This window comes from Miniopterus schreibersii (genome assembly GCF_964146895.1).
Source record: "Miniopterus schreibersii genome assembly, chromosome: 2".
NCBI classification, from domain to species: Eukaryota; Metazoa; Chordata; class Mammalia; order Chiroptera; family Miniopteridae; genus Miniopterus; species Miniopterus schreibersii.
Genome location: NC_138102.1, coordinates 152,709,252 through 152,736,572, shown reverse-complemented (window position 1 = coordinate 152,736,572; position 27,321 = coordinate 152,709,252). Strand labels below are relative to the sequence as shown.

The 27,321-nt window shown below is 39.8% G+C and overlaps 1 protein-coding gene across 3 annotated transcripts in view; it reads right to left on the bottom strand.

Moving 5' to 3' along the window:
- DENND5B (DENN domain containing 5B) overlaps positions 1-27,321 on the bottom strand; it is a 154,898-nt gene that overhangs the window by 10,310 nt on the left and 117,267 nt on the right. For all 3 annotated transcript variants that reach the window (XM_081127139.1, XM_081127140.1, XM_081127138.1), the window contains 9 exons: positions 24,795-24,926; positions 23,113-23,265; positions 22,157-22,235; positions 17,271-17,352; positions 10,095-10,223; positions 9,381-9,502; positions 6,544-6,689; positions 5,669-5,787; positions 4,631-4,818 (listed from right to left, as the gene is read on the bottom strand). In XM_081127139.1, coding sequence (XP_080983265.1) covers positions 4,631-4,818; positions 5,669-5,787; positions 6,544-6,689; positions 9,381-9,502; positions 10,095-10,223; positions 17,271-17,352; positions 22,157-22,235; positions 23,113-23,265; positions 24,795-24,926 — 1,150 coding nt within the window. The remainder of the gene's footprint in view (positions 1-4,630; positions 4,819-5,668; positions 5,788-6,543; positions 6,690-9,380; positions 9,503-10,094; positions 10,224-17,270; positions 17,353-22,156; positions 22,236-23,112; positions 23,266-24,794; positions 24,927-27,321) is intronic.

Genomic DNA, 27,321 nt, shown 5'->3' with positions numbered 1-27,321 from the left:
AACATGTCCCAAAGGAAAGAACAGAAGAAATCTCTAGAAAAGGAACTAAATGAAATAGATCCAAGCAAGCTAACAGATACAGAGTTCAGAATTTTGGTTATAAGGATGCTAAACCATATTAGTAAGACTATTATGAAAACAAGTGAGACCATAGATGAACTAATAAAATACCTATCAGAAATGAAGGCTACACGAACTGAAACAAAGAATAATTTACAGGGAATCAACAGGAGAGTAGAGGATGCTGAGAATCAAATCAGCAATCTGGAACATGAGGAAACAAAAAGCACCCAACCAGAAGGGCAAAAAGAAAAAAGAATCCAGAAATATGAAGATAGTGTAAGGAGTCTCTGGGACAACTTCAAGTGGCCCAACATTCATATTATTGGCTGACAGAAGAAGAGAGCAAGAAATTGAAAACCTACTTGAAAAAATAATGACAGAAAACTTCCTCTACCTGGGGAAAGAAATAGATTTACAAGTCCAGGAAGCACAGAGAGTCCCAAACAACAGGAACCCAAAGAGGCCCACAGCAAGACACATCATAATTAAAATGCCAAAGGTTAAAGACAAAGAGAGAATCTTAAAAGCAGCAAGAGAAAAGCAATTAGTCACCTACAAGGGAGCACCCATACGACTGTCAGCTGATTTCTCAACAGAAACGTTGCAGGCTAGAAGAGAGTGGCAAGAAATATTCGAAGTGATGAAAAACATGGAACTACAACCAAGATGACTGTACCCAGCAAAGCTATCATTTAGAACCGAAGGTCATATAAAGAGCTTCTCAGACAAGGAAAAGCTAAAGGAGTTCATCACCACCAGACCAGTACTATGTGAAATGTTGAAGGGTCTTCTTTAAGAAAAAGCTAATGAATAAAAGAATCCGACAAACTAAGTGGATCCAGAGACATTGACGCATGCAACAGACAATCATATTTCAGAGGGAAGAGGGAAGGGGGGTGGAGGGCGGGAAGAAATTAACCAAAGAAGTTATATGCATATGTGCATAACCCATGGACATGGACAATGATGGGTGAAGGCCTGGGGAGGGGGTGGGAGGGAGGTGGAGGGGGTCAATTGGGGAGAAAAAAATGGGACACCTGTAGTGCTTTCAACAATAAAGACAAATTAAAAAAATAAATAAAATTAAAAAAAAAACTTGTACCAACTATGTACCAGGTACTGTTCTAGGTACTTGGGATAAAACAGTAAATAAAACAGATTAAAAATTAAAAATAAAATAAAAAAGAATCCGAGACCCCTAGAGTCAAATCCCAGCCTTACCACATGTAATAACCTTGGTCCAATGGCTAACCTTGGTCAAATGTCTGAGTTTGAGTTCCCTCAATCTAAAAGGGAAAATACATAAAATGCACATCTCCTACATGGGTTACTGGGAAAATTGAATGAACTATTAGGTGTAAATCACCCGGCATGGTGCCTGTCAAAAGTGCTAGCAAGTCCCCAGGTCTGAGGAGTGGGGCAGGGAAGGCCCACAGCTTCATTCCTCAGGAACTGCACCCCCATACCCCACCTACCTCCACATTCTTTAGTGGGCATAGAACGAGGCTTCTGAGGCTCTGTGTGGCTAACCTCGAATTTGTGTTTTGCTGTTGTGTTTACAGTAAAGGGAAGATGCCAGGTATACTGGGCACCCTGCCTGAAGCCCAGAACTCCTTCCCTTCCTTGCTGGTCACTCTGTCTGGGCACTGCTTCATTCCCCAGCCAGCACCTGTTCTTGTAGGCCCCTGAGGGAGAGACAGTGGGCTGTCTGAATGGGATCTAAACTGACTTTGCCTCTCAAATCCCAAGAATGGAAAAAAGAAAAGTGGTAAACAGGTTTCATCCAGGGACAGATGTCAGTAATCACAGAAAAATGATGTATTTGATATTTTCTTATCATGATTAACTACTATATCTAATTTACTGTCACACTATAAAGGACAAACTATAAATTCTAGTTTTCAAGAATCTCTCAATTCATTTCTTAGGTAAAATGCAAGTAAATTTTTCTGACACCAATGCATAAAAATGGTTAAAATGGAAACTTCTTATGACTGAAGCCCTGACACTGTGGCATCTTCAGCTCCCAGTACCTTTTTTACTTTTACCATTCTCTGAATGATTTTCTTTTAGACATGAAGATCTACTTTGAAAGCCTTTATTCATCCAAAAGAGCCCTGCACTGACAAGCAGTGCATTGAAACTGACTTAAAACTCTGAGTTCTCTAAACATCAGTTTGCACACAGTGAGAAAATACTAAGCTGCTCATCTCTGGGTATCAGCTGTTTAAAATTTTATGCTTATTGAGTAAGAAAAGAAAATATAACCAAAAGTGGGGGCTAAGGGTTCTCAAAACAGTACTACCCCATGAAACTGGACTGACTCAGAGGTTGTAATAATTTGGATGAACTGAGGTGAAATCTATTTTTAAATTTTAAATCAGCATAATTAAGGTATTGCATACAGTAAGTTTAGCAATTTTAAGTGTGCGATTTGACGAGTATTGATAGATACAGAGTCATGTAACCACGACCACAATCATAATATAGAAAATTTCCATCAACCTGAAAAGTTCCCCTGTGCCCCCACTCAGTCAATCCTGTTCCCCAGCTCTCAACCCCTGGGAACTGCCGATCTGCCTTCTGTCATTATTATGTTACCTTTTCTAGAATTTAATATAAATGGAATCATATTGTACCCAGTCCTCTGTGTCTGGTTTCTTTCACTCAGCAGAATGTTTGAGATTCATCCATGCTGTTAGACATATCAATAGTTTGTTCACTTTTATATATTGCTGAAAAGTATCCACTTGAATAGATATATCACAATTTGCTTATCCATTAACCAACTGTGGATACTGGGGTTGTTTCCATTTTGGCTACTATGAATAAAGCTGCTGTGAACATCTGAGTACAAGTCTTAGTGTAGATATATGTATTCATTTCTCTTGGGTAAATATCTAGGAGGGGATTTTGGGGGCAAATATGTGGTCAGTGTATGTATATCTTTGTAAGAAACTGCCAAACTGTTTTTCCTTTTACATTCCCACCAGCAGTGACAGCTCTCTATCCTTGGCAATATTTGCTATTACCAGTCTTTTAAATTTTATCAATTTTGGTGGGTGAGTGATGTAGATTTTACTTCTGTCTACAAAAAGGACTTATAAATCAGGAGAGTAATTTAAGAAAGAATAAGGGGGATTTTTAGATAATATCGTTCTAATAGTGACTATATCACCATGTGTTAACAACTGGATTGGGACAAATACTATCTAAGGAAACTGCTTTGTTAGTAAACTAAGGATCTGTTAGGTACTTTTGCTATTCTACCTTATGGTTATTGTCTATAACTAAAAAAACACCACTTTCACTGATAAACTTTTGTAATTTTTCACTAATGCCTCTGCATTAGTTTTCTGTGGCTCCAGTGATAGGCTTATCACAACCTTGGTGGCTTAAAACAATAGCAATTAATTTTCGCACAGTTCTGGAGGCCAGAAGTCAGAACTCCGTGGCACAGAGCAGGCGTCAAAGTGTCCGCAGGGCCATGTTCCCTTCAGAGGCTCTATGGAAGAATATGCTCTTTGCCCTTCAAACTTCTGGTGGCTGCCAGCATTCTGTGGCTCATGGCTGCATCACTCCCACTTCTGTTTCTGTCTGTACACTGTCTTCTCTGTGTGTGTCTGATATCTCCCTGCCTCCCGCTTATAAGAATACATGCAATGACATTTAAGGCTCACCTGGATAATCCAGGATAATCTCTCCATCTCAAAATCCTTAATTACATCTTTTCCCAAATAAAGTAACATTTACAGATTCTAGGGATTAGGATCTGATATCGGGGAGACATTACTCAACCTACTAAAGCCCACAATAGTATAAATTAGGAGCTTATTGTACTAGTAAAAATGGCAGGTGGACACAGTATCCTACCCACAGAACTCACTCCTTTGTAGTATTTTATTTCATCACTTCTGTATGAAGCTGGGGGGTGGGGACAGGGATTTTTAGAATCTCTCTTAGGGTGACTCTAGATAGCTAACTGTGGCTACCTGGGAGTACTGTAATAGGAAACTGTCCTTATTCCTCTCTTAGGTTTCAGGCAAAGTATTATTTATTCATCTTTCCATAGCTTAACTGAAACAGAGCATGCATTTTTATTGAATTTTAACATCTAAATTCTTCAGGCTTTTAATTATTCATAACGTCTTGCCTTATTTTTTTCTCCTTTTCTTTCCTCCCGTTTTCTAAAGACCCTTCTCCCAAATTAATTTTCTTCAGCTTTCTTCTTTTTAATTTCTGTACCACAATTCATTAATGTAAAGTCTTCTGTGAAATGGCCATGTGACGCCTGCATCATCTGAGACACACTGAGAAATAAAAAATTATCTTACTGCCCGGCTGGCATGGCTCAGCGGTTGAGCATCAACCTAGGATCCAGGAGATCGAGGTTCGATTCCAGGTCAGGTCAGAGCCCATGCTGGCATTTCAGGCTCAATCCCCAGTAGGGGGCGTGCAGGAGGCAGCCAATCAATGACTCATCACTGTTGTCTCTATCTCTCTCTCTCCCTCTCCCTTCCTCTCTCTGAAATCAATAAAAATACATTAAGAAGAAAAATCAACTTACTGGTGGCTTTTCCTGTTAGTGAAGTGATGCTCAGCCTCCTGGCCGTAGTGGGCGACTTCTGCTGTGGGGGAGTCCGACACTGCCTTACCAGGTCCTCATCTGCCGCAGACGCCATCAGCTCTCCAATGAGAATTCTCTCCAGGCTCCCATCATCAATGCCTTTCCCCAGCCACCGCCCACATGGGAACCTAGCAGGACAAAACAAACATACAAACAAACAAAAAACCACCTTCTGAATCACAAATACTTTACTAGTTTTAATCAGAATTTCTAAAATAGCACCATGAGTAGAGTCCATCATTTTAGTGCCTATGTGTTGTTTTTTTAATTGTGAAAAATTTCAAACACAGAAAAGTCGAGAGAATGGTATAATAGACACCCGTATTCTTATCACCTATACTTAACATTTTGCTATATGCTTCATTTTTTGTTGAAGCATTTTAAAATAAATTACATACACTAGGACATTTCACCCCTAAAAACACTTCAAAATAAATCTCTAAATAATAAAGCATTTTCTTTTACATAGCTATAGATTATCTCATCCAACCAAATTAAAACAATTTTTTAATATGTTCTCATACCTAATTTATATTAAAATTTTGTGATTACTTCTAGAAAGAATATTCTCAAACTATAAATTAACATCAGGTTAAGTTACAGAAGAAAACAGGAGAATGTTCCCAGAAAGAGGTGCTGGCTGTAACTAGCAGAGTCCAAAAGATCTTTTCCTCTTACTGAAATTAATTTAAGCTTCTTTTTTTCTTTCTTTTTATCAGAGTTACAGCAATCTTTTTCAACACAATATGCAACACTTGTGAACTAAGCATTAGCAGTGAACACAGTCTGTTTTTGTAAAATATTTTTTGGGTAATTTTGTATCACATAAACCAAATGGAAACAAAAGAACTCAAAAAACTAAACTAAGATACAGAAGGCAGTGGGAGAGTTTTAGAAAAGAAAAACCAATTCTTAAACCTCTTCTTGTCCAAAGAATCTCACAATAAGAATTCTGAATTCCTAAGGACATTTACTCACCTGTATGTATGTCCTGTGATTTCATTTCTGACCATGACACAATCCACTAGCCACTTGGCTAACAGTCCTGAGTTATCGTGACCGATCTGAACAGTGGTCAGCTTCCCCAAGTTCTGGCACTGCAGGGACAGGACCATAGGTTATTCAGCACCGGATCCCATCCCACTACCTCTGGGCTTTAGCTGTGGTACTGTGGTTCCCTTTTACTCGACTGCAGAGGACTCATTCTGCATGAGGAGTGCCCTGCTCTGCACTAGAGAAACATAGTCACATCTACTGTATTCCATCTGATGAGACAGGAGACAAGCAGATGTTAATAACCAATTGAGGGGACTGCACAAGGTGTTAGACTCGAGGTGTCAACAATGGTAGCTGAACGCTGAGGAAGGAACAATTACTTCCAGCTGGGGAACCCAGAAACATCACACAGACAGAGTTGTGCCTTACAGGATGAGAGAAATTTCAAGAAGCGGAAAAAGAGTGCTAATCAGATTCAGTTATCGGGGTTGGAAAAACCACCATAGATATAAAAAAGTAAATCACAGACACAGCTATTTTTCTGTTTCAAATAAAATACCCAGGCAGAACGGACCTCAAACCTCATCTACTAGAAGTCTTTGAAGCTATTGTAAAAAAACCCACAAAAAATCTTATCAACATCGTTCCTGGCCCTTTGTGGACAAGTACAAAAGAATGCAATGATAATAGGAACAGTAAAAATAAATGTCAATTAAATTCTGACTTCCAAATTCTGATAAAAGATCACAGACTCCAACTGCCTATGTATGGCTGCAAAGATCAGAGCTATGAGTTCTTAAGGCCCTGTGTAGAATTATAGGATACTTTTTACTGAGATAAGTGTTAGCTAAACCTACCTCAAAAGTCATCTCGAGGAGGTTTTTTGGGATCTGCATCACTCCCGTGTCTCCCAGCTCTCCTGACACACAGATCCAGGGGTTGGATGTGATGATTGCATTGCTCAGCTTCTTGATGGGGATGATCACTGACCTATAAGGAATCACTGGAAGGAAAATGCTGAACTTAATTAAAGATTACAATAAAATTCTCCTGATAACAAAACAAATATGTATTAAGAACTCTGTTGGCTTTTGCAGATAATTCACTTTTTATGATCAAGATATACTTAGACAAAAAGATGAGATCATAATCTCTCCCAGTCTAGAAAAATGATGTCTAGTTTATAAGTTCTAAGTCCCGATACTTGTAGTTTCCCCAGCATATACACCACCAAGTGTGCATGGTATGTGTATCTCCATGGTGATATACATCACCACTACATTTACAAACAATCTTAGGCAGTAGCACCAGAATACCTGAGCATACAACAGTAATGGTGCTATATAGTATTTTAATTGCTTTAACGGTTTTATAACTTTTGTTTCAAAATAGAGTAAATAAGCATGTTTCCTTGATGGTGATGGTTTCACAGGAAAAGGGGAGTGCATGACTTCCTGGATGTTATCCCTTGTTGCTGATGGTCTCGGGCAACGCTTTAAAGCACCGCACTTCTGAATGTTCCCACCCCAATTTTACAGTTCAATATGCAAAGCCAAGAAAAATAAACAATGGCACCTCCGTTCTGGACACAACATGAGGTCTATAAACCACAACTTGGAAAACAATAAAGGTGACTCACGGGTGGGCTCCAGGAAAAGAATGATGTGGAAAGAGAGCTGTGTGAAACCTCCTCTTTTGAAGGCTTTTCCCAGGCCAACCACTAGATGTCACGCTCCTACCACTGTGTTTCGCTCAAGTGCGGAAACACAATAAAATTACACATTACAACACCCCTCCATTTCCCTTTAAGAAATGGGGATGGCTCAAATACAGTAGCACATTTTTATCCTTCAGAACTATACATTCTTTTCCCCAAAAGCAGGGTAGAATCAATATTTTTTGTTGGCATTCCTGGGATTTCTGCTCACTCAGTTACAAGAGGGCGTATTAGAAGCCCTCCTTGAAAGAACTACAGGTAAGATGAAAAGCATTTACTGGACAAGTGCCCGGTCACCACCCCACAATATGGGCTCACGATTCAGTGCATTCTTAGATGAGGAAAATGAACAGGGTAAATGGTTCACTTCCCTAATTTTTCACAGACCGTTATCTTTATGTTGAGTGAATAACCCCCCTTTCTGTCTTTTTATTTTGGCTGAAGGAAAGGAAATGTCTGAGGGAAGGCTATACTTTCATGGTTTAGTAATCACAAGAATCCAACGGTTTTGAAACTGAAAGCAGAAGAGGTTAGTGCAAGACTATTTTAGGTGCCACAGGAACTCTACTTTCTTTCACTGACAGGATTAGAAAAGCTGCAGAAAAGGGTCCGCAGATGCACAACAGATTTCACCAAGTATACAAAGTAGTATTATTTAAACTCAGAACATTTCTTTGATGAAGTATCTCAATTCCTCACATTGAGAGTTTCTTAGATGAAGAGAAATCTGCAGATATAAGGAGGATCTTGGGAGTCCTATTTCTTCTCTTTCAAAACTGTATATAACATTTTAGCTTCTCATACCTACAACAGCCTAATAAACTAATAAACTAAGTAGCTTGACAGCCTAATAAACTAAGTAGCTTGACAGATACCATAGGTTGGCTCAATAACCATTTCAACTCCAGTTTTCCTTGTCTGCCTCTACCAGAGATTAGAAAAAACAAAACCTACATGAAATGTTAGTGATGTTCATTGAGATGTCTTGGAAAATGATGTTTTTCTAGCACAGATTCTGACCCTTTTCCTTGGCATTCCTTCCTTTTTTTCTGCTGGAAGGTGGACTGAGAATAGCCATCCTGTGACCAAGAGGTGATGGGCACATGCGGAGGCTTGTCTAGAAGAGGGATGAAGAGCACGTGTCCTCCATGGCACTGGGGACCACCTGCCTCGACTTCTCATTATGTAAGAAAAATAAAACTACTAATTTGTTCAAACCACTGTTTTGCAAGTTTCTGAAACCTGCAGCTGAACACAACTCCAAACAGATACAAGTAAAAAGTCTCTAAACCAGGGAAGGGGACCCAGTGCTAACAGGAATGAGGAATGTTGAGGAGAGTAAATGCTTTAATTCAGCTCATCCAAATCCCACCTCCAATCAGCACTTCCTCCCTCCACAGACCTGCACACTATCCACTGACATCCTGAATCACCTTTCATCTTTCTGAATCACCACAGTATAATGATGTTCACTTATAGACGTTTACTATGTGTTTTGGATAAGATATAGGAATATTCGTTTAGTAAAACATTCCTTTTCACACCCACCCCACTTCCTCCTGTAGAATGGGTTTCCTGGGAAGCAGATCAATCAGAAATCAACAGGTAGACTGTTGTTTCCGGGATGATCCTGAGAGGGAGAAAGCTGGCCTGGCTGAGGGAGAAGCTGAGCAGTGAGGCTGTGTAACAGGCGTGACCAGTCACAGAGGCTGCTGGCCCTGGCAGGAGGGCTCACTGGGGTGAGGTAGTTTCCTGGGGTGAGGCACTCTCTCCCTCCCCCAGGGCTGAGAGCTCGGGGCTCTCCTCCAGTGGCTGGGTACAGCTGCATTCCTAAAGGGAGATGGGCGTGGGGGGGGGGGGAGAAATCACAGTGTCCCCCTCACTGAACTATGGCATGTCTCACTTTCAAAAATATGAACTCTTATTCCACCAGTCACCTGACCAACGATTCATTAACAGCCAGTCCTGCAGACTTACTGATGGTGGTGAAGACGCTGGTGAAGCAGAAGTAGTCCACGGCGTTGAGGGAAAGAAGGTGGTAAAGGAACTGCTCCCTTTCTTCCTCACAGCGGAGGAAAGCGTAACGCTTGTAAAGCTTCCTAGGAAAGAGACGAGCACAAAACAAAAAGACAGTGTATTTTTCACTATGTCTTCCATTACAAGTAAACACCGCTTAGACAAATGGGGTAGAAACTCTAACCTGGAAAGAACAGACAATTCATAAAAACGAACACATAGACAGTTAATGATACATTTTTAAGCTAGTCAGTAATCAAAGCGAAAAAACCCATGAATCCATTTTGTATGAAACTCACAGAGATCAGAAAGTGCTGACCACTGCTGATAAGCGTGGAGGGCGGGGGCAATGAATAGCTAGCTATTTAGATAGACAGTGGGACTAAAATTGTCAGGAAAGCAATTTGTTGGTAATCCTTATTTTAAACCAGTCAAAACCTTTGAATCATTAATTTTACAAGAGAAGTCATCCTGTGACCATGAGGTGATTAGCACATACTGAGGAGTGTCCAGGAGAGGCACAAAGAGCCCACGTCCACGATGAAAATGTGTACTGTCTACCTCGAGTCTTCTCATTATGTGAGAAAAATAAAACTACAGTTTGTCAACTTACGAAAAGTGCTTTGTAAGCACACAGGTCATAGAAACAGAAATGCTCAGGGGGTGATCTCTCACCTGGTGAGTGGCTGGTTAGACAGCAACTGCTTGAGATGCTGGGACAAGAGTTTCTTTTCTAGAGACAGCCTTATCCATGCCCTGGCTCGTCCAACATCAGTCTTGATCTCACTCATGTTCTGAATATGCCTAAAGAACAGGAGCAACAGAAAAGACTTAAATCCTAAGAATAACCTTGAACTGGAAAAGAACTCGGGGGTTACAGCACTCTGCACAGCAGAATTCTATACTTACAGGAAGCAACAGGCAATACACAATTTAGGCTGATTAAACTTTCAAAGGTTCCGTCTGAGTCATGAATTTAGTCCCACATTAGAATTAACCATTATAACGCAAGCACAGGCAACACCCTAAGATAAAGCATTTAACACCCATTTATCCTTTCAGGTTTCATTATGTGCTTGTTTCAGCCTCATAAATACCTGTAAACTGGCACTTGGTTATTCCAGACTCAGGAAAATAAAATAAACAGGGTGAATACTCAAGTTTTTCTTCAAAGTAATTGTTCTGTAGTTTAACTAAGTATCTGCCACAAATTTAATCCACTGAATTACTTGCAAGCAGCCCTAAACAACACATGGGAAAGATGAAACCTTACTTTCTATCATTAGAAGACAAGCTGTACTGCATTGATAAATTCAACATTTTAAAAATTTGAAAGACTTGGAAAACTGTGTGGCTAACAAAAAAACCTGTGTGGTCACACCCCAACTGAATGTTACATATATGCAGAAATTAGTATTCTGTGTAGAAGTCAATGCCATCCCCAGAGGGACTGAGTTTATCTTCCTAAATGATTCCCTGCCTACGGGCAGGAAGGACTGGGGAGGAAGGACAAGCCTACCGAAGGGGTAGCTGTAAAACCACCAGGTGAGTCACTGCAGTCTCTGTAATTCTGACCCACCATTCCCGCCTTTGATTCTTTTTATCTATAGAATGACTCTTTCTAGCTGTAATAAATATTGCAACAAAACCTTCCGACTGATGACTCTAAGCATTCAGAATAATAGCCTTATTCTGCAACACACACACATACACTTCCCTCTTTTTTCCTCCTTCCCTCCCTCCCTCCTTCTCAATTCTTGGACCTGAACATTTAAACCCTCAGTCCTTGGTGCTGATTTATAATCAAACACTCTTGATAAACAAGATGTAAAGTATTATATCACATCACACAGACACAGTAAAGAGGTGGTGTGCAAACAAGTCAAAATAAGATTTATGACAGGCTTATTTTATGTTTAAAGGGCTAACACCATTACATATGGTCATGAACGGAGAAAGCTGGTGACAAGCAAGCCCCTTTTATATATATATATTTTATATATTTTTAAAATATATCTTTATTGATTTCAGAGAGAGGAAGGGAGTGGGGAGAGAGATAGAAACATCAATGATGAGAATCACTGATCAGCTGCCTCCTGCACGTCCCCCCACTGGGGATCAAGCCCACAACCCGGGCATGTGCCCTAACTCGGAACTGAATCTCGATCTCCTGGATCATAGGTCGATGCTCAAGCACTGAGCCACACCGGCTGGCCAAGCGAGCCCCCTTTAGACCCTAGTTCTTACTGGTGGTGGTGGCAGTGCTGAGGCACTTGACAACCCAGGTGTGAGCCCATGAAACAGCACTGGCTGCCCCTCAACCCTACTGACATTCTCCAAAGGATAACATAGCTGACTTAAAAGCAACAAGGGGGAAATAAATGCTCAGGCATTTACCAGTTAAAGCTCTACAGTATTTACACGGCACTCCGTGAGTGCCGTCCAAGTCCCAGCTCATATGATCCAGGAATACCAAGTTGATTCAAAGTGAATTCATTGAAAATGAATCTATATGAGGGTTAGTAAGCAGTTAATGTTTCCTTATGTATCCTTTCTACTTTAAAATAGTAGAACCTACTAAAATTAGTTTTATGCTGGCCTTAAACAGGTATCTGGAGACATGATGGGTAAAGAATGACAAAGTTGAAAATAATTATAATTTGAAAAACAATCTATGTTTAAGGAAAACGGGACGAATTTGAGTACATAAATGAAACCTATTTTATTTAGGTGGCAATTAGCATTCCCGTCATAAAAGCATCTGTGATAGTTTTTTTGGTAGGAGGCAAGGGATTTATTTGGGAGATGGAGCCACCACACTCTTCTCAAGTCCATCTTGTTTACTGGCACCAGAGAAGTTACTTTGCCTAAAACATTGCCTCCTTAATGTAATTCCTTTGTTCCAGAACCTTCTAAAACTCACAGGATATGGCTGAGCTGTTCGCTACTCCTTGGCCTCAACACTTCTTCCTATTGAACAAGTTCCGTTCCAGGCAGCTGGCTTCGGAGACTCTGCATCCCAGCACTTATTCTCCTCCAGCCTCCCAATGTGCTTCTACTTATGCCTGAATTCCACCTTCTTCTGGAAAGCTTTCCTTGACCATGACAGCCTTCAATAACCTCTCCAATGTATGAAATTCTCTAGTCTAAGTTACATTTATCATGCACTGCCTACTACTGCTATCATTTTCTCTTGGTGCACATTTTTCTCAGCTTGCCAAGTTCCCGGAGGACAAAGGGCTCAATACTTCTGAGTGGCCTTGCATCCTGTAAGGCCTAGCACACATTAGGAGCTCAAAAGACTCTGTTGCTTTGTACATCATTATCTAATGTTATGCTTTAAATCAATTTATATGTATTGTGTTATTAAAATTTAATCCAAATCTATTAAACATTTTTCTGTGCAGTTATGCTATTTTTTAAAAAAAATATCACCTGAGGATGTTTTTGTTTTTTAATTTATTTTAGTGGGGGGGGGGAAGAGAGGGAGAAACATATAGATCTTTTGCCTCCTGTATGTACCCTGATCAGGGATTGAACCCGCAACCTTTGGTATATGGGACGATGCTCCAACCAACTGAGCCACACTGGCCAGGGCGTGTAGTTGTACCATTTTAATCTGTTTTCAATGGGATAATTTATTATAGGTAATTATAATGGCATTCAGCATAATATCACAAGTATTACTTCTAAAATAGAGCCTGTTAATTCACAGAAAAGTATACATATTGTGGTTTAAATAACTTATCTACCTCATTTAGTTTTTAATCCTGATACAAACCTTTCTAATTTTTTATGTACTTTGTCTTATCTGATCCTAACAATACTTAGGGAGAGGGAGAGCATCATTATTTCACTGTAAAGGAGAAAATGGAGACTTCTTAGACTAGGTGACCCACCCAAGGTCACAGAGAGAATAAGTATTATTCTAGAGATGCTACCCATTTTCTACCAATCACATCTTCTTGACACTCACATTCTTAAAGAGCGCCCCTTCCACAGGCCCAGGAGACACCAGTCTGGGTTACCACCATGACCCATGGCCCCACGCTCCTAACCCCTCAGCTACAACTGATAACAGGCACGTGCCTGACCTAAGTGGAGCCAATTAGAACTTCTCTCAGAAACTGCGAATCAGTACACTGAAACACCAAGTTAGTTTTCATTGAACACTTAAAATAAGGATGCTAGAGCCAGAGCTTGGGTAAGCATGTGCCCAATAAAGGAGGAAGGGAAAGGAAGGGAACAGAGGGGAGAAAAAGAGACGATTGGCTTCCTGTGAGACAGAGAGTGACCTGTGACAGGACTGTTTCCATTCCAGCCGCAATTCTTGTTCTTGGATTCTGGAAGATCCCTCACATATCTCCAAAAACCCCCCATTTTTTGCTGAAGCCTGTCTGAATGAGCTTCTGTTTCCCCAAACTGAATGATTTTAAGTCTGGCAGCACCTAAATAAATTTAAATCTATATTTCCTGAATTCAAACCTGGTGCTTATTTTACTGTGTCACCAGTGAAACCCAGTAATAGTTACTAGAGAAATAAAAGAATTAGCCAATTTTAGGATAAGTTCATATCCTGTACAGTCATAAAAATTCCTCAAAAGAGTCCTTCCCAGGAGGAACAAGATCAATCACGGCCACTCAATTTTAGAGTAAAACCAGATACTCGTTAGCACACATGTACACATTATTTATAAAAAGATAAAGTGACCTGCTAATTTACCCTCAAGTAACTTATTCTATCTTTATATGTAAATAGGGTATTTCTAGGATTTACTCATATCCTGTTCAGAATATGTTTACAGATTCAGGATATCTATACTTGGATTATAGTGCTCACAATCTCCTAGATCCTATAATGTTCTGCTTTTGTCATTAAAAATAAAGGTCTCACTTGGCTTGAGTAGCTCAGTGGGTTGAGCGTGGTCCTGTGCACCAAAAGGTTGCGAGTCAGGGCACATACCTGGGTTGCTGGTTTGGTCCCTGGTAGGGGAGTGTACAGAAGGCAACAAATCAATGTTTCTCTCCTCCTACCCTCCTCAGCATGTCCTCGGGTGAGGATTTAAAAATTACGAGTCCCAACAGCTAGATGCTAAGTGCATAGCTACTTTGGAAAGAAACTGGTAATAACAGTAACACCATGATAATACTCCTCTTCTATATGTAAATAATCAGTCCAGTTATTTATTCTCCAGCTTTTCTCTTTAGAACAAAAAGTCATTCTATAACTGGCAGTTTGGTGATACTTAGCAACTATGAAGGTCTTGGGAAGTGGTCTGAGATACTAAAACAAAGGGCATAGCCTTCAGACATGTCTGTCCTAGATTCATTAGAGCTGCTAAGCAATTCAGTGCCAAGACTTGACAACTGTGAGAACTCAAAAGTCCTGAAACTGCCCATGTATTTGCCTTAAGAGATAAACTTGAGAAGCTGTGAGGTAATGACAGAGGCATGTGCCCAACAAGAATATGGACTCAGACAGGTCTACTACCCAATCTTTAGAAAATAAGTGTTTTCTTTAATTGTCCAGATTTAAAGAAATCAGAGTTTAGAATATTACTTGAGTGGTTTTCTTTAAGGAAAACATCTATAACATCAACTATTTAGGTAGCAATTAGGGATTACAATGAAGTACTAGCCAGAATTTGGAAATAGGGAAATAAGCTTGTCTACTGAGAGTTAAATTCTAAAGTAAACGTATCAGGAATAAAAACAACAATAAATAAAAAGTCATATTAAAAAGGCAGAATGGAGCAGAGAAAAGAGAGAGACAACCACGGGCAGTGTATCTGCAGGGCTTTTCTGAGATGATATCAGTCCCACGAGCACTAGGATCACCAGTTGTGAGCTAGAGGGTCAGGCTTCTGAGCACAAGAAGCCTTCTGGTTTTAATTGAACTTCCAGGCAGAGTCTACCCATATCAGTGAAAGAATATAAAGTTATCTGGTTAAGCAAATATAAATTGGTTTCACCCCACCCTTACTTGGTCCTAGACACCCAGACAAGAGTAGACAGATTCAGCCCATTATGTTCCCATCTCTCTTAGGTGTCTAAAGTTAGTCTCTTGGGTTAGTAAGAGTCAGTACCATAGGGTCTAATTTCATTTTGGTTTACTAATGATTCAGTTTCTGAGCTTATAAAGCTGAAGACTCTAGCTTCATAGGTCTACAAAGACCTGCAGCTATGTACAGCATAAGAAACTGGGAAGTCATACCCATTAGGACGGCTATTGTCAAGCAAGCAAGCAAGCAAGCAAACAAAACAAAATAACAAGTGTTTGTGAGGATGTGGAGAAACGTAACACTTGTGCATTGCTTGTGGGAATGTAAAATGGGGCAGTCACTGTGGAAAACAGTATGATGGTTCCTCGAAAAATTAAACATTGAATTACTGTATGATCAAGAAATTCCACTTCTGGGTATACACAGAAAAGAACTGAACTCAGGGACTCGAATACACATCTTCATAGCAGCATTATTCACAACAGCCAAAAGGTGCAAACATCACTGATTTATCCATGATAAATGGATAACAAAATGAGGTACACACATACAATGAATGGAACCCCAACCTGGGTATGTGTCCTGACCGAGAATTGAACCCGCTACCCTTTGGTGTATGGGATGGTGCTCCAAGCAACTGAGCCACCCATCCAAGGATGTAACAAAACTGTTTTTTATGTTTTTGTTTAAAAACATAAACATTATTTCCCCCTCATAGCTACATCCATTCCTCTTACGCTAACCATCAAAAGGAATCATATGTGTTTCTCTCACATCGATGTTTGGTGCTCTCGCTCTGCCCCTCTGCCCCCCTTCCTGCCACTCTGAAAAGCAATGGAAAAAGTATCCTCAGGTGAGGATTAACCAAAACAAACAAAGGAATCACATGAGGATAACTACATTTCAACTACCAAGGAACAATGACATTTAAGATATAAACATATAAACTGATTCAGGTAACAAAAACCAACATTTCCTGAACTCTTACTATGAGCCAAGTAGTTCTTAAAACCTTTTACAGTATTAGACTAATTCTAATTCATTTAATTTCATTACAATCCTATAAAATAAATAACTGTTTTTAATCTCTACTTGAGAAATGGGAAATTGAGGCACAAAGAAGTTACAAAAATTGCCTGAGGTCACACAGCCAGTAAGTGGTGAAGCCAGGATGTGTTACCACTACACTATGCAGCCACTCATAAAAGTTATGTTTTTCAGTTGCAAGTATCTGACAAATCAAATAAACAACCTGTTAATAGTCATAAAGCCATAAACCATAAGTTATAAGTGTTATAAATGTTATAACATTCACTTTAAACTCATATTTTAAGAGTTGACTAAGTATTGTACCTAAAATGCTTACAAGAAAAAAAGCCCCTGCCTTCCTCATTTGACACATCTTTTTAGATATCCTGATGCCTTCAAATGATTTCTAAGACCAGTCATTGCAGGTGGTAATCCTCAGATCTGCATTTGCTTCAAATTAAATCTACTTGACCGCAGTTTTTCTACCAAGTAACCTGTCATTATTTGCAGATTTTTTTTTTTTTGAACTGTATCTGTGGGTAGCAGGTATTTAAGGAGGTTTTAAAACACTGAACAAAAGAAATTGTAAAATAATTTAGGGATGCTTTAAAACTCTTCTCAGCTGCATTTTCCCTTTGGATTTAATGTCAGGAAAAAATATAATAGTATGAAAGTAAAATAAACAAGGTTATAAAAAAATTTTTTTTGAGAATACATAAGCAAAAAATACACATAGCCAAAATCATTTGAGCAATTTAAGTGAAAGCCATAATATTTCAAAGTTATATACCACATGCTAGCTAGCACATACAACACGTACCTCATGTCTTGGATAAGGGAGACCCTGAGTGTTGGCAACATAACTCCGGAGTCAGATTTTCTTCTTTCTGGTCCCAGGGCAACTATGTAGAAGAATATCGGCAAAGTATTAGAAAAATAACAGTAAAAAAAAATCGATCTGGTTCACATTCTATAAATAAATACTTTAAAATTAGTTTGAAAGAACAAAATTTGAAGACAAAAGAAATGCCCAAATTCTTTCCCCCCAATGTTGCTCCTTTATTAATACAGTAAACCGGCTATTTTCTTTCTGGTTTATCTGGGGCTGCATTTGTAAATTTAACATGAATCATAAAAGCCCACTTGGCAAATAATGCAACGTGTGCAAATTCTGGCCATAAGGGCAAGTCATCTTCTAAAGTTATTCATTCTAATTGAACTAGATAATTACATGAAAGCAATGTCTATAAATTAAACTACTGAGCATGTGAATCATCTCTGGGCTCATGAATTGCAATCACACAATTTCCCTACATAGCAGGACTTCAAATTGTGTTGTTTCTTGATAACACTGATGAGATGCCAGAGGAACCTCACTCTTGTTTATATCAATTAGCTTGTGGTAAAACGGATTTCGTTGTAAGTCGTTTTGCTTCAAGATGCAGAACCAAACAATGACATTAAGCGAGGACCTACTGTACTGTGAAAGAGTGTTTAAAAGTAAAATACTGTCCAGACAGCGCGGCTCAGTGGTTGAGCGTCAACCTATGAACCAGTAGGTCACGGTTTGAATCCGGATCAGGGCACATACCCAGGTTTTGGGCTCCATCCCCAGTAGGGGGCATGCAGGGGGCAGCTGATCAATGACTCTCTTTCATCATTGATGTCTCTCTCTCCCTCTCCCGTCCTCTCTCTGAAATCAATAAAAATGTATTTAAAAATAAAAAAATAAAAGTAAAATCTTAAGAGTTTGGGCTCCCTAGGTTGGTAAGTTTCCACTTCCAAATTCAGAATCCAAACTACAGTATGTATATCATGCAAAATCTAAATGAACATTTAGAAGCAAACTGTCCATGAGTTTCTTATGAAACCTGAATAGATAACATTTATGAAAGAAGGAAACATTATTCTATTATATAGCAATGGCTAAAACAATCGACTATTTGCTAATATATTGGAGCTGGAGTGCTCAATCTCACTTTCAGTGAGATGCTGTGGAGTTTTCTACTTTTCCTTTATTTCTATGTTCCCCTCTGCAAGTGAAAACAAAATTGCAACACCACACTTAGCAAATACAGTGAACAAACATGGGTTTGAACTGCATGGGTCCACTTAGTGCAAGAAGCCAATCTGAAAAGGCTACATACTAAATGATATTCTGGAAAAGGCAAAACTATGGAGACAGTAAAAAGGTCAGTGGTTGCCAGGGGTTGAGGGAGAGGGAAAGAGGAATAGGCAGAGCAGAGAGGATATTTAGGGCAGTGAAGCTACTCTGAATGATACTATAATGGTGGCTACATGTCACTATACATTTGTCTAAACTCAGAGTTCAACACAGACAGTGAAACCTAATGTAAACTACGGGCTTTGGGTGATGATGTACCAATCTAGCTTCATCAGTTGTAGAAATGGACCACTTTGGTGGGAGATGCTGATAACGGGGGAGACTATTTATTAGGGGGCAGAGGGTACATGGAAAATCTCTACCATCTGCTCATTATTGCTGTGAACTAAAAGCTGCTCTAAAATATAAAGTCTATTAAAAAGATTAAGATAGTCTACCCCGCTATGGCCTTCTTACTAAGACAGACCTTTTCCATTCTTCTGCAGTCCTTAATATGTCTCTGACTCCTGTTTAATGCTGCTTCTGAAGGAACAGTAATGATCTACCATCTAGACTCATCCTGGCTTGTATGCACCCTGGCCAGGGAGCTCGGTTCATTAGAGCATCATCCCAATACACCAAGATTGTGGGTTTGACCCCCAGTTGGGATACATACAAGAATCAACCAATGAATGCATAAATAAGTGGGACAACAAATCAATGTTTCTTTCTCTCTCTCCCTTTCCTCTCTCTCCAAAATCAATCAATAAATAAGGTTTTTTAAACACCAAACCTGTAGAGAATTAAAAAAAAAAGCAGTGTTCAAACACACTATGACTCTCTAAGGACTTGGAGGAACTTCCCTTAATGTGAAAAAGCAGTCTGTTTACTGCCATTAATTAGGAAGCTTAACAGCTGGCAAACTAAAAGTACTTTTTGAAAAACAAAACCAAACAAAACAAACTACTCAGATTTAAAAGCAGAAAAGTCAATGAGCTGTTCATTTCTGTATAATTAGGACACATTGTTTCCCAATAATGAAATATTTTATTTTTAAACTGACATTTTTATATGTATTTCACACTCATATTTTTAAATCCTAACTTCATGGGCTGATTCATCAAAAGTGTTAGAACAATATTTATAAAATCCATCCCTCCAAACAGACAATAATTTGATTTCAAAAGCTGTATGGCTTTTATTTATCTCCTAAGGGTCAGTAAAATATTTAACTTATGTTCATTTGTGTTCCATTAGCCCTTCAACCCCTCACAATGCAGCACAGTGACTGCTCGGGGCTTTGACACATTTGCTATTTCTTAGCCTTGACTTCAAAGTTTTGCTGGTCCCACTACTGACTCATTGAAGGCCCTAAAAACAGCTGGGTCTCTGGTCTCCAGTTCAACCACCCAACTCTTGACCAGCCAAAGCCACAAAGCTGCTGGTGTTGCCCAGCAGCTGCTTCTCTAACAGGTGGACAGTCTCATATCCCTTGCTCAGCACAAGAGGCAAAGACTTCTACCTCCCTGCCTTAACAGCTTGGTTTTCCAACAGTTCATCCTAAAAATCACCTTTTCCTAGGAATTTATTTTTCTAATTAGGGTGAGCTACTTTGATTACGGTCTTATGGGCTGAAAAGCTACAGTTTCTATTAACCCAGGTAAGCGTTACAGTTTCACAGCACATGTCAGTGCATTTTTACTTTTTCAACAGAAAAAGGGGCAAAGGAGATGGACACTAGAGAATGCTTTTAAACTTGATCCCAGTCTTTACGAATATAGTTACATTTCGGGACATTAGAACCATAACATCCTGCTTAGAGGGGCTCCAGGGCAATGTAGTATCAAATTCATATTCCTAGCTGTTTCACTGGATACATTTAAAAACTAGGTTTCCAACAATAAGCACATTTAGGGTAATATTGTGCTCTAGCAGCAGTGATGGCAATGGAAATAAGAGTGCTTCAATCATATTTGCAGTGCTTTATTTCTTAATCTGGTTGTTGGCTTATGCATTTAATTTTTTTTTTTTTTTTTTTACATTTCTGAATGCCTAAAAAAATCCATAATTTTAGAAAAGTTTTCCAAATTCAGCATAAAACATTTTATCTCTACTAGGCTTCCCACTGTTACTTCTACTTTTTGTAAAACAGATGGCTATTTTACATAAAGAAAAGCAAGCTCCTTGTGAAAAATACCCAGTAGGTAGAACATCTAGGAACACTACATAACTCTACTTACCTTAAAAAGTATGACACTTTACCTACAGAAGAAGTATGACACCCCTAACCTGCGATGTCCTGTTATAAACTGAAGAAATCTCACTCTTGAAGATTTGAGACATATATTTATGTTTTTTCCCCCCTGAAAGATTAATGATGGTTTTAAAACTTTCTTTCTCCCTTTCCTTTCCTTTTTCCTCTCCTCTCCTCTCCTCTCCTCTCCTCTCCTCTCCTCTCCTCTCCTCTCCTCTCCTCTCCTCTCCCCTCCCCTCCCCTCCCCTCCCCTCCCCTCCCCTCCCCTCCCCTCCTCCCTCCCTCCCTCCCTCCCTTCCAGAACTTTCTTTTTAATTGATTTCAGAGAATGGAAGGGAGAGGGAGAGAGAAACATCAATGATGAGACAGTCGCCAATTGGCCATCTCTTGCACATCCCCTAACTGGGGGATCGAGCTGAGACCTCCTGGTTCATTGGTCGATGCTCAACCACTGAGCCATACCAGCCAGGCTGTAATACTTTTCTTTTAGGAAAAAATCAATATACACTTCACTCTAATACTGGTGAGAGTAAGGTATACAGTAAATCCTCACTTAATATTGATTAAGTTCTTAGAAACTGCAACTTTAAGCAAAATGATGTATGACAAAACCCATTTTCCCATAGGCTATAAAGAGTTACGTATCTATAGCATATTTCTGGTCACCAAAATATCACCAAACTTCTAAATAAAGACCCAAAACAGTTCTAATATTAAACAGTGAAATAAATGTGAGTATTTCAGGAAGATTAATAAAAACAAGATGACTTTCCAATCCGCTTATTCTAGCCTATCCTGGCAGAAGGGGGGTAAGGTGGGAACCCACCCTGGACAGGATGTCTCTCCATCGGAAGGGTGCACTCACACCCACGCCCTCTCTCACTGGGACAATCAGACACACCAATTCACCTCACAAGCACATCTTCAGGATGTAAAGAGGAAACCGTAGTCCCTAGAGAAAACTCAGAACAGACAGTGGCCACGGCCAGGAATTGATTTTTTTCTTCATTAACGTTATAATGAAACAATGTTGAACAGAATGGCATTATTTGAGAACCTGCTGTACTTGTACGATCCTTCACAATTTACGTGTTATTTTACTTGATCAACATCACAGTGTTCTCCTGACTACAATTACTTTTCTTATATTGTTAATGAGGAAGGTGAAGATCAGAAAGGTCTCACAGCTAGTAAACAATATGCTCCTTCCACTTTACCCCACTACTGGCAAGACAGGGTAAGCTTCAGCTGAAGGGAGAGAGGAGGAGACAAAGCTATACGGTACTGGTTCTTCACATGGTCCAACGCTGCCAAACCTGTAGAAACAATCAAACCAATGAACTCTCACCTGGCGATTCTGCAAGGTGCTCTTGTTTCTCTTCTCTGTCCTGAAACTGAATTAAATGTGACCACAAAGCCGACTTCCCCTGAAAGTACAAGGTATACAAAAATTTTCATTTTATAAGAAATAACTCATCAGAAAATAATTTCTCATCAAAACCATTCATGCTGAAATGGCCATTTTGAAGCTTGAGAACCAAGCTCATCCATTCCTGGCTGTGTGACATTCTGAGCATGTCACTCTATGTGAACGAACGTCATTTGTTGCCTCACTGAGGCACTGGCGACAGCCTGAGGAATGGCAGCTACTAAGCAAGAGGCCAGAAGAGGGGGCACACAGATTTCTGACTTGAGCCTGGTTGTTACTCAGTTGTATGTACTTAAGGCTGCCCATACTAGCCACACAATGACCATGGAATTAAAAGGCTCTAGCAGCAAAGGATGTTTTGTGTACATCCATATGCAAAATATGTTTGAATATATGGAATGGCAACAAGGGAAGAAAACTGAGAAAAGAGAAGAGCAAATAGATGGCAGAAAGAAATGTGCACACAACAGAAAATAAACAGAAAGGGAGACTAGAGAGACAAAAGCAAAGAAAGCATTTGAATCTGTCCATCCTGAACAGGTAGGTAACTGAAAATGATAAAGAACTGCTAGTTCCGGCTAACAGACTTCTTTGCGGGACAGTGATGAAAGCGGACCCTTACTGGAATCTACGGGATGCAGCCAGCGGTGAAGGTGCTGCCTCATCCTTTCCTGTTTACCAGGAAGGAGCCCCGAACCGCCTCCTAATCACGGGTCATGTTTTCTTTCTCTGGAATTAAAATGCCTGTGCGCATTTCTAGTCATCCTGTGACAAGGAAACATACCCTTTAATTTTTATGATGTCCCTTTCTCCTTGTTATATTTTCTAATAGGGCTCCTAAGGGCCATATCACCAGGGCCTCCTGAGACTGTTACCTGCTTGACCTGCAAGCCATGGCTCCATATCCTCTCCAGGAGGTCGCAGAGGCTGGCGATCAAGGTGTTCTCTTCCAAGCCCGTGATGTTTGCTTCTCCATGGCCCAGTTCCACCGCTTCGTGGCCCATCTTCTCCACCAACATACGTTTGGTCTGAAAACATTACGTGTGGTCACAAGTGTTATGCCAGCAGTGAAGCCAAAGCCCAACAAGTCCATTAGTGGATCAGGAGACCCAGGTTCTCTGCATCATATTTCTAATTGCAGATTTTTAGTCACCTTGGACAAAAAGTCTTAATCTCTGTGGTCAACTAACTGGAATAATATTACATATATTTTTACTATTTTGTCAGAGAAATAGAGGGTCACTAAAGAGATATTATGATACTATTTTTAAGTATCCCCATGTGAATGTTTATATATGACAATTTTCAGGTTACCAACTTGAGTAATATTGAGTAATTACACCAGACCTAGAAAATATACTGTCAGGCTCTGGCTGGTTTCACTCAGTGGTTAGAGTGTCTGTCCTTGGACTGAAGGGTCCCAGGTTCAATTCCGATCAAGGGCACATACCTCAGTTGGCCCCAGTCAGGGAGTGCGGGAGGCAACCAATCGATGTGTCTTTCTCACATCGATGTTTCTTTCTTTCTCTCTCCCTGCCCCTCGCTGAAAAGCAAAGAAAAAAAAATCCTTGTGTGAGGATTAAAAAAAAAAGAAAATGTACTGTCAGAGTCTAAAACCCCATCTTGCCTCCACAGTTAGCCCACTACCCTGCATCTGCATACTAAAGGTATTTTCACTTAGTTTTGATGGCACTGAGGTAGAAACTATGTTACAAACCAGCAGCTTTAGTTTTTTTTCTCTCAGAACTCTCTGTGAGTACACCATGACTCTTTTTTTAAATTCTTTTCCTCTTTTATTTTTTGTCTGTTTATGAGTATGCACCAAAAAAATGGAAAGGAAATGGGAATTAGTTTCAGGTAAGTTAATTTACAGCAGTCTTAGCAGCTCTTATAAAATGTAAAGTGAGAAAGAACCTAGTTCCTTCAGGCAGGGACCTTGTCTATCTGATTCAGTACTGTCTGCAGAAGCTAAAAATAGGAAATTTACTGAATACACAGAGAAGGTCCTCGAGAAATGACTGAAAAATAAATGAATAAAATTATTGGCTAAAATGATGTTCTGAGGTTTGCCAATCTGTATTGCTACCTCTGGTTAACACGGATATCAGAGAGGAGACTAGTGTGTAACACACAAACCTATAACACATCTAAGACCTTCTTTCTTGTGGGTATACTCACGCATGTATGGGCATGCATAAGGTTCCACACAGATGCACATACAGACACACACACAAAAATGTGCTGCCTTTTGCATAAGGTGACAACATCCCTGACTTAACTTCTGACTGGATTAAGATCTGTTCATATTGGAGCGGAAGACAGCAATGGCTGAAAAGGTGACAAGAACTGTGCAGGGCTCCCGTGTCACTGATTCTGTGGGCATGGAGGGCCCATGGCTCATGACCTCAATAGAAAGCACATGAGGCTGAGGGCCCAGTACAAGTTTTCATCTAGGGAAGCTACAGGCTCAAATGGGGGTCACCTCTGCTCATTTTAGCTCCACACATGGAGTGAACACGAACGACAGTGTGTCCTCCCACCCATGAGTAATACGTACCTTCATTCTACATTCCTTTAACAAGCCTTCTACAAACTTCCAGTTGGTTTGTGCAATCACTGCAGGAGAGAGGTCTGACAATTTGGGCTGCCTCAGGTTTTTTCCTAAACTTCGTGCCTCCTGCATATATTTCTAAAAATGAAAGAGTATTTTTAATGCATAAACATCAGATATTCTTCTGACCTATTTAACCTTAAATAAGCAAGTGCAGGAACAACATAAGTGTACACGTGCAACAGCAATTCAAGCTTTTGTGTGCCCAAAGGCAGAGGACACACATACTTCCCCCAACTGTTAGCCCCTGTGAAAACCACGGTGACAGAAATCCCATTATGTTGAAATTCATTCAAAATGAGATGGAATTTCATCTAGTTTAGTCTTTTTATTGAGAACATCCAAGGTTGTGATTAGTCAGGAGCATGGTTGGAATGAAAAAGTTTGGTGTCTGGGTTACAAATCCAAAGCTCTGTAGGAACCCAGTGATTCTCAGATCACTGGTTTCCTCCACCCCTCTCCCCACAGATCAAGAGACTCAACATACTAGCCTTTTGGGCACTGCTCCCAACCCAACCCTTTCCTCGAATCAAGTCACAACAGTAAAATCAGGAGCTTTAGAACCTGGGGGCAACTAGTTTTATGACCTCAGGTGTATCTGCTTATTCATAAAATGGGCATAAAACAGGCCCACCTACTCCACAAGAAAGGCTATGAGAACACTCTGGAAAGTATCATGTGCCCCACATGCCGGAGGCCTCCTGTTTTTGTGACGAGTTTGCTACGTCCCTCCTTTGCCTTTTTCCACAATCAAGAGAAAGTGGAAACATCATATCACTTGTGATGGGTAAGAGAGTAGCAGAGAAATCCAGTGCACTGTTGCTTGAGCTTTGGTTAGCGAATTTTCAGGAAAATAAAAAATCACTATATGTGATTTGCATGGGACACCTGCTGTCTTTTTCTATGCCACCTGCAGAAGCTCATTCAGGTACTTTATGTTTGCATCAGGACTACAGGACAGAATCCCCCTAAATCCAAGTGTCTTAGGACCATATTTACAGAATAACTACTCCAAATTATATAGTAAAACTAGCAGTCTGTGGGAGAGATTGCTAGCCAGCACATCCTCCTACAGACACATATGTGGAATCTATCTTACTATCTTAAGGGGAGAATTTGAAATTGTAAGTGAAGATGTGTAAAATCCTTTGCATTCTTTAAATAAAAGTGAGTTTGTACATTTAATATATTCCCCATCTCTAAGAAAAACAATCTGGTCCAATTAAAAAAAAAATCCCACTGATTAGGGATTCAACTGATTAGTTTATCTGCTATTTCCTGACCCTCCTGACATAAATATGTTGCATTAACAAAATAATCTGTTTCTTTTCCAGTGCAATCATTTTAAGAACAGATTTGAAAATCAAATGAACTCCACAAGCATTAAGTTCCCATACACTTATGTATACCTCTTTCTGCTTCAAATCTTTTTTAGAGGCTCAAACAAAGAGGGAAACTTGAGAATGAGAGACAACTATCACCACTAGGAAACTAAAGGTAACAGGTATTATTGAAAGGACCTGAAGGTCAGTTTTCAAATAAATAAAAGCAGGAAATAAAGTGTCAGAAAAACTAACCTGAGCGAGGGGCAGGAATCTTATGTGAGAATTATATCTGCAGTTCCTACGATTTCAGGTTGTACTAGTGTTATTTGGAATATTACAAATCAGAGATTAAAGGTTGGTAAAAAACAAACGTTAACTGGTGAATGTTAAGAAGGTTCTGCTTCTCCCCATCCTCAATCCCTCCGTCTCTGGGACTCGTGAAAATGCAGAGAGAACCACTATTAAGACTCAATTCTCCAGATGCATTAAGTATCAAACTTGGCTTAGGAGGAAACAGTGAGGCGCACAGTCAGGCAAGGGGATAGGAAGGAAAAGTCAATAATTGGATCAAAAATTAAGCCCTGGTTAAAGTTTATGTTCTATTATATAAATGAAAAGTTAGAATGGGGCTGTCCTTTGAGTGGCCATAGACTCCGAGCACCCAGCACTGTACCCGTGGTGGGGACAGTTATTAGCTAACAGCGAACCCCACAGGGCTATGAGCATCTCTGCCGGAGCCACAGAATGAGCATCATGGACATGCACAGAAAGGAGACAGAAGGTTGCACAGGTCCTTTCTCACAGCCAGAAGTGAGGTAGACTCTGCATAGTGCGAAATCAAGTGACAAGGAACAGTGTGATTTCTTTGGGTCAGCTGGAGGAAAAGGTGTATTTTAAGATGAAAATAGAGGAGAAAGAGAAACATTTCACAAGGAATGTTTTTTATAATAAAGCCCATTTCACTGCAGTGGAAGTTGCCTTAGATTTCTTCTGAGATTTCTAATATGCTCTCTTCATTTCTGCCAAAGCCAAGAGCAACAAACCACTAGGAACTACCTACAAAAATATATCCTAATAATTATCCGAACTAATTGCTCTTTAGTATAGGCTCTTCCTGAATTTCCTGTTTTTCTAACTGGCAGTGAGCT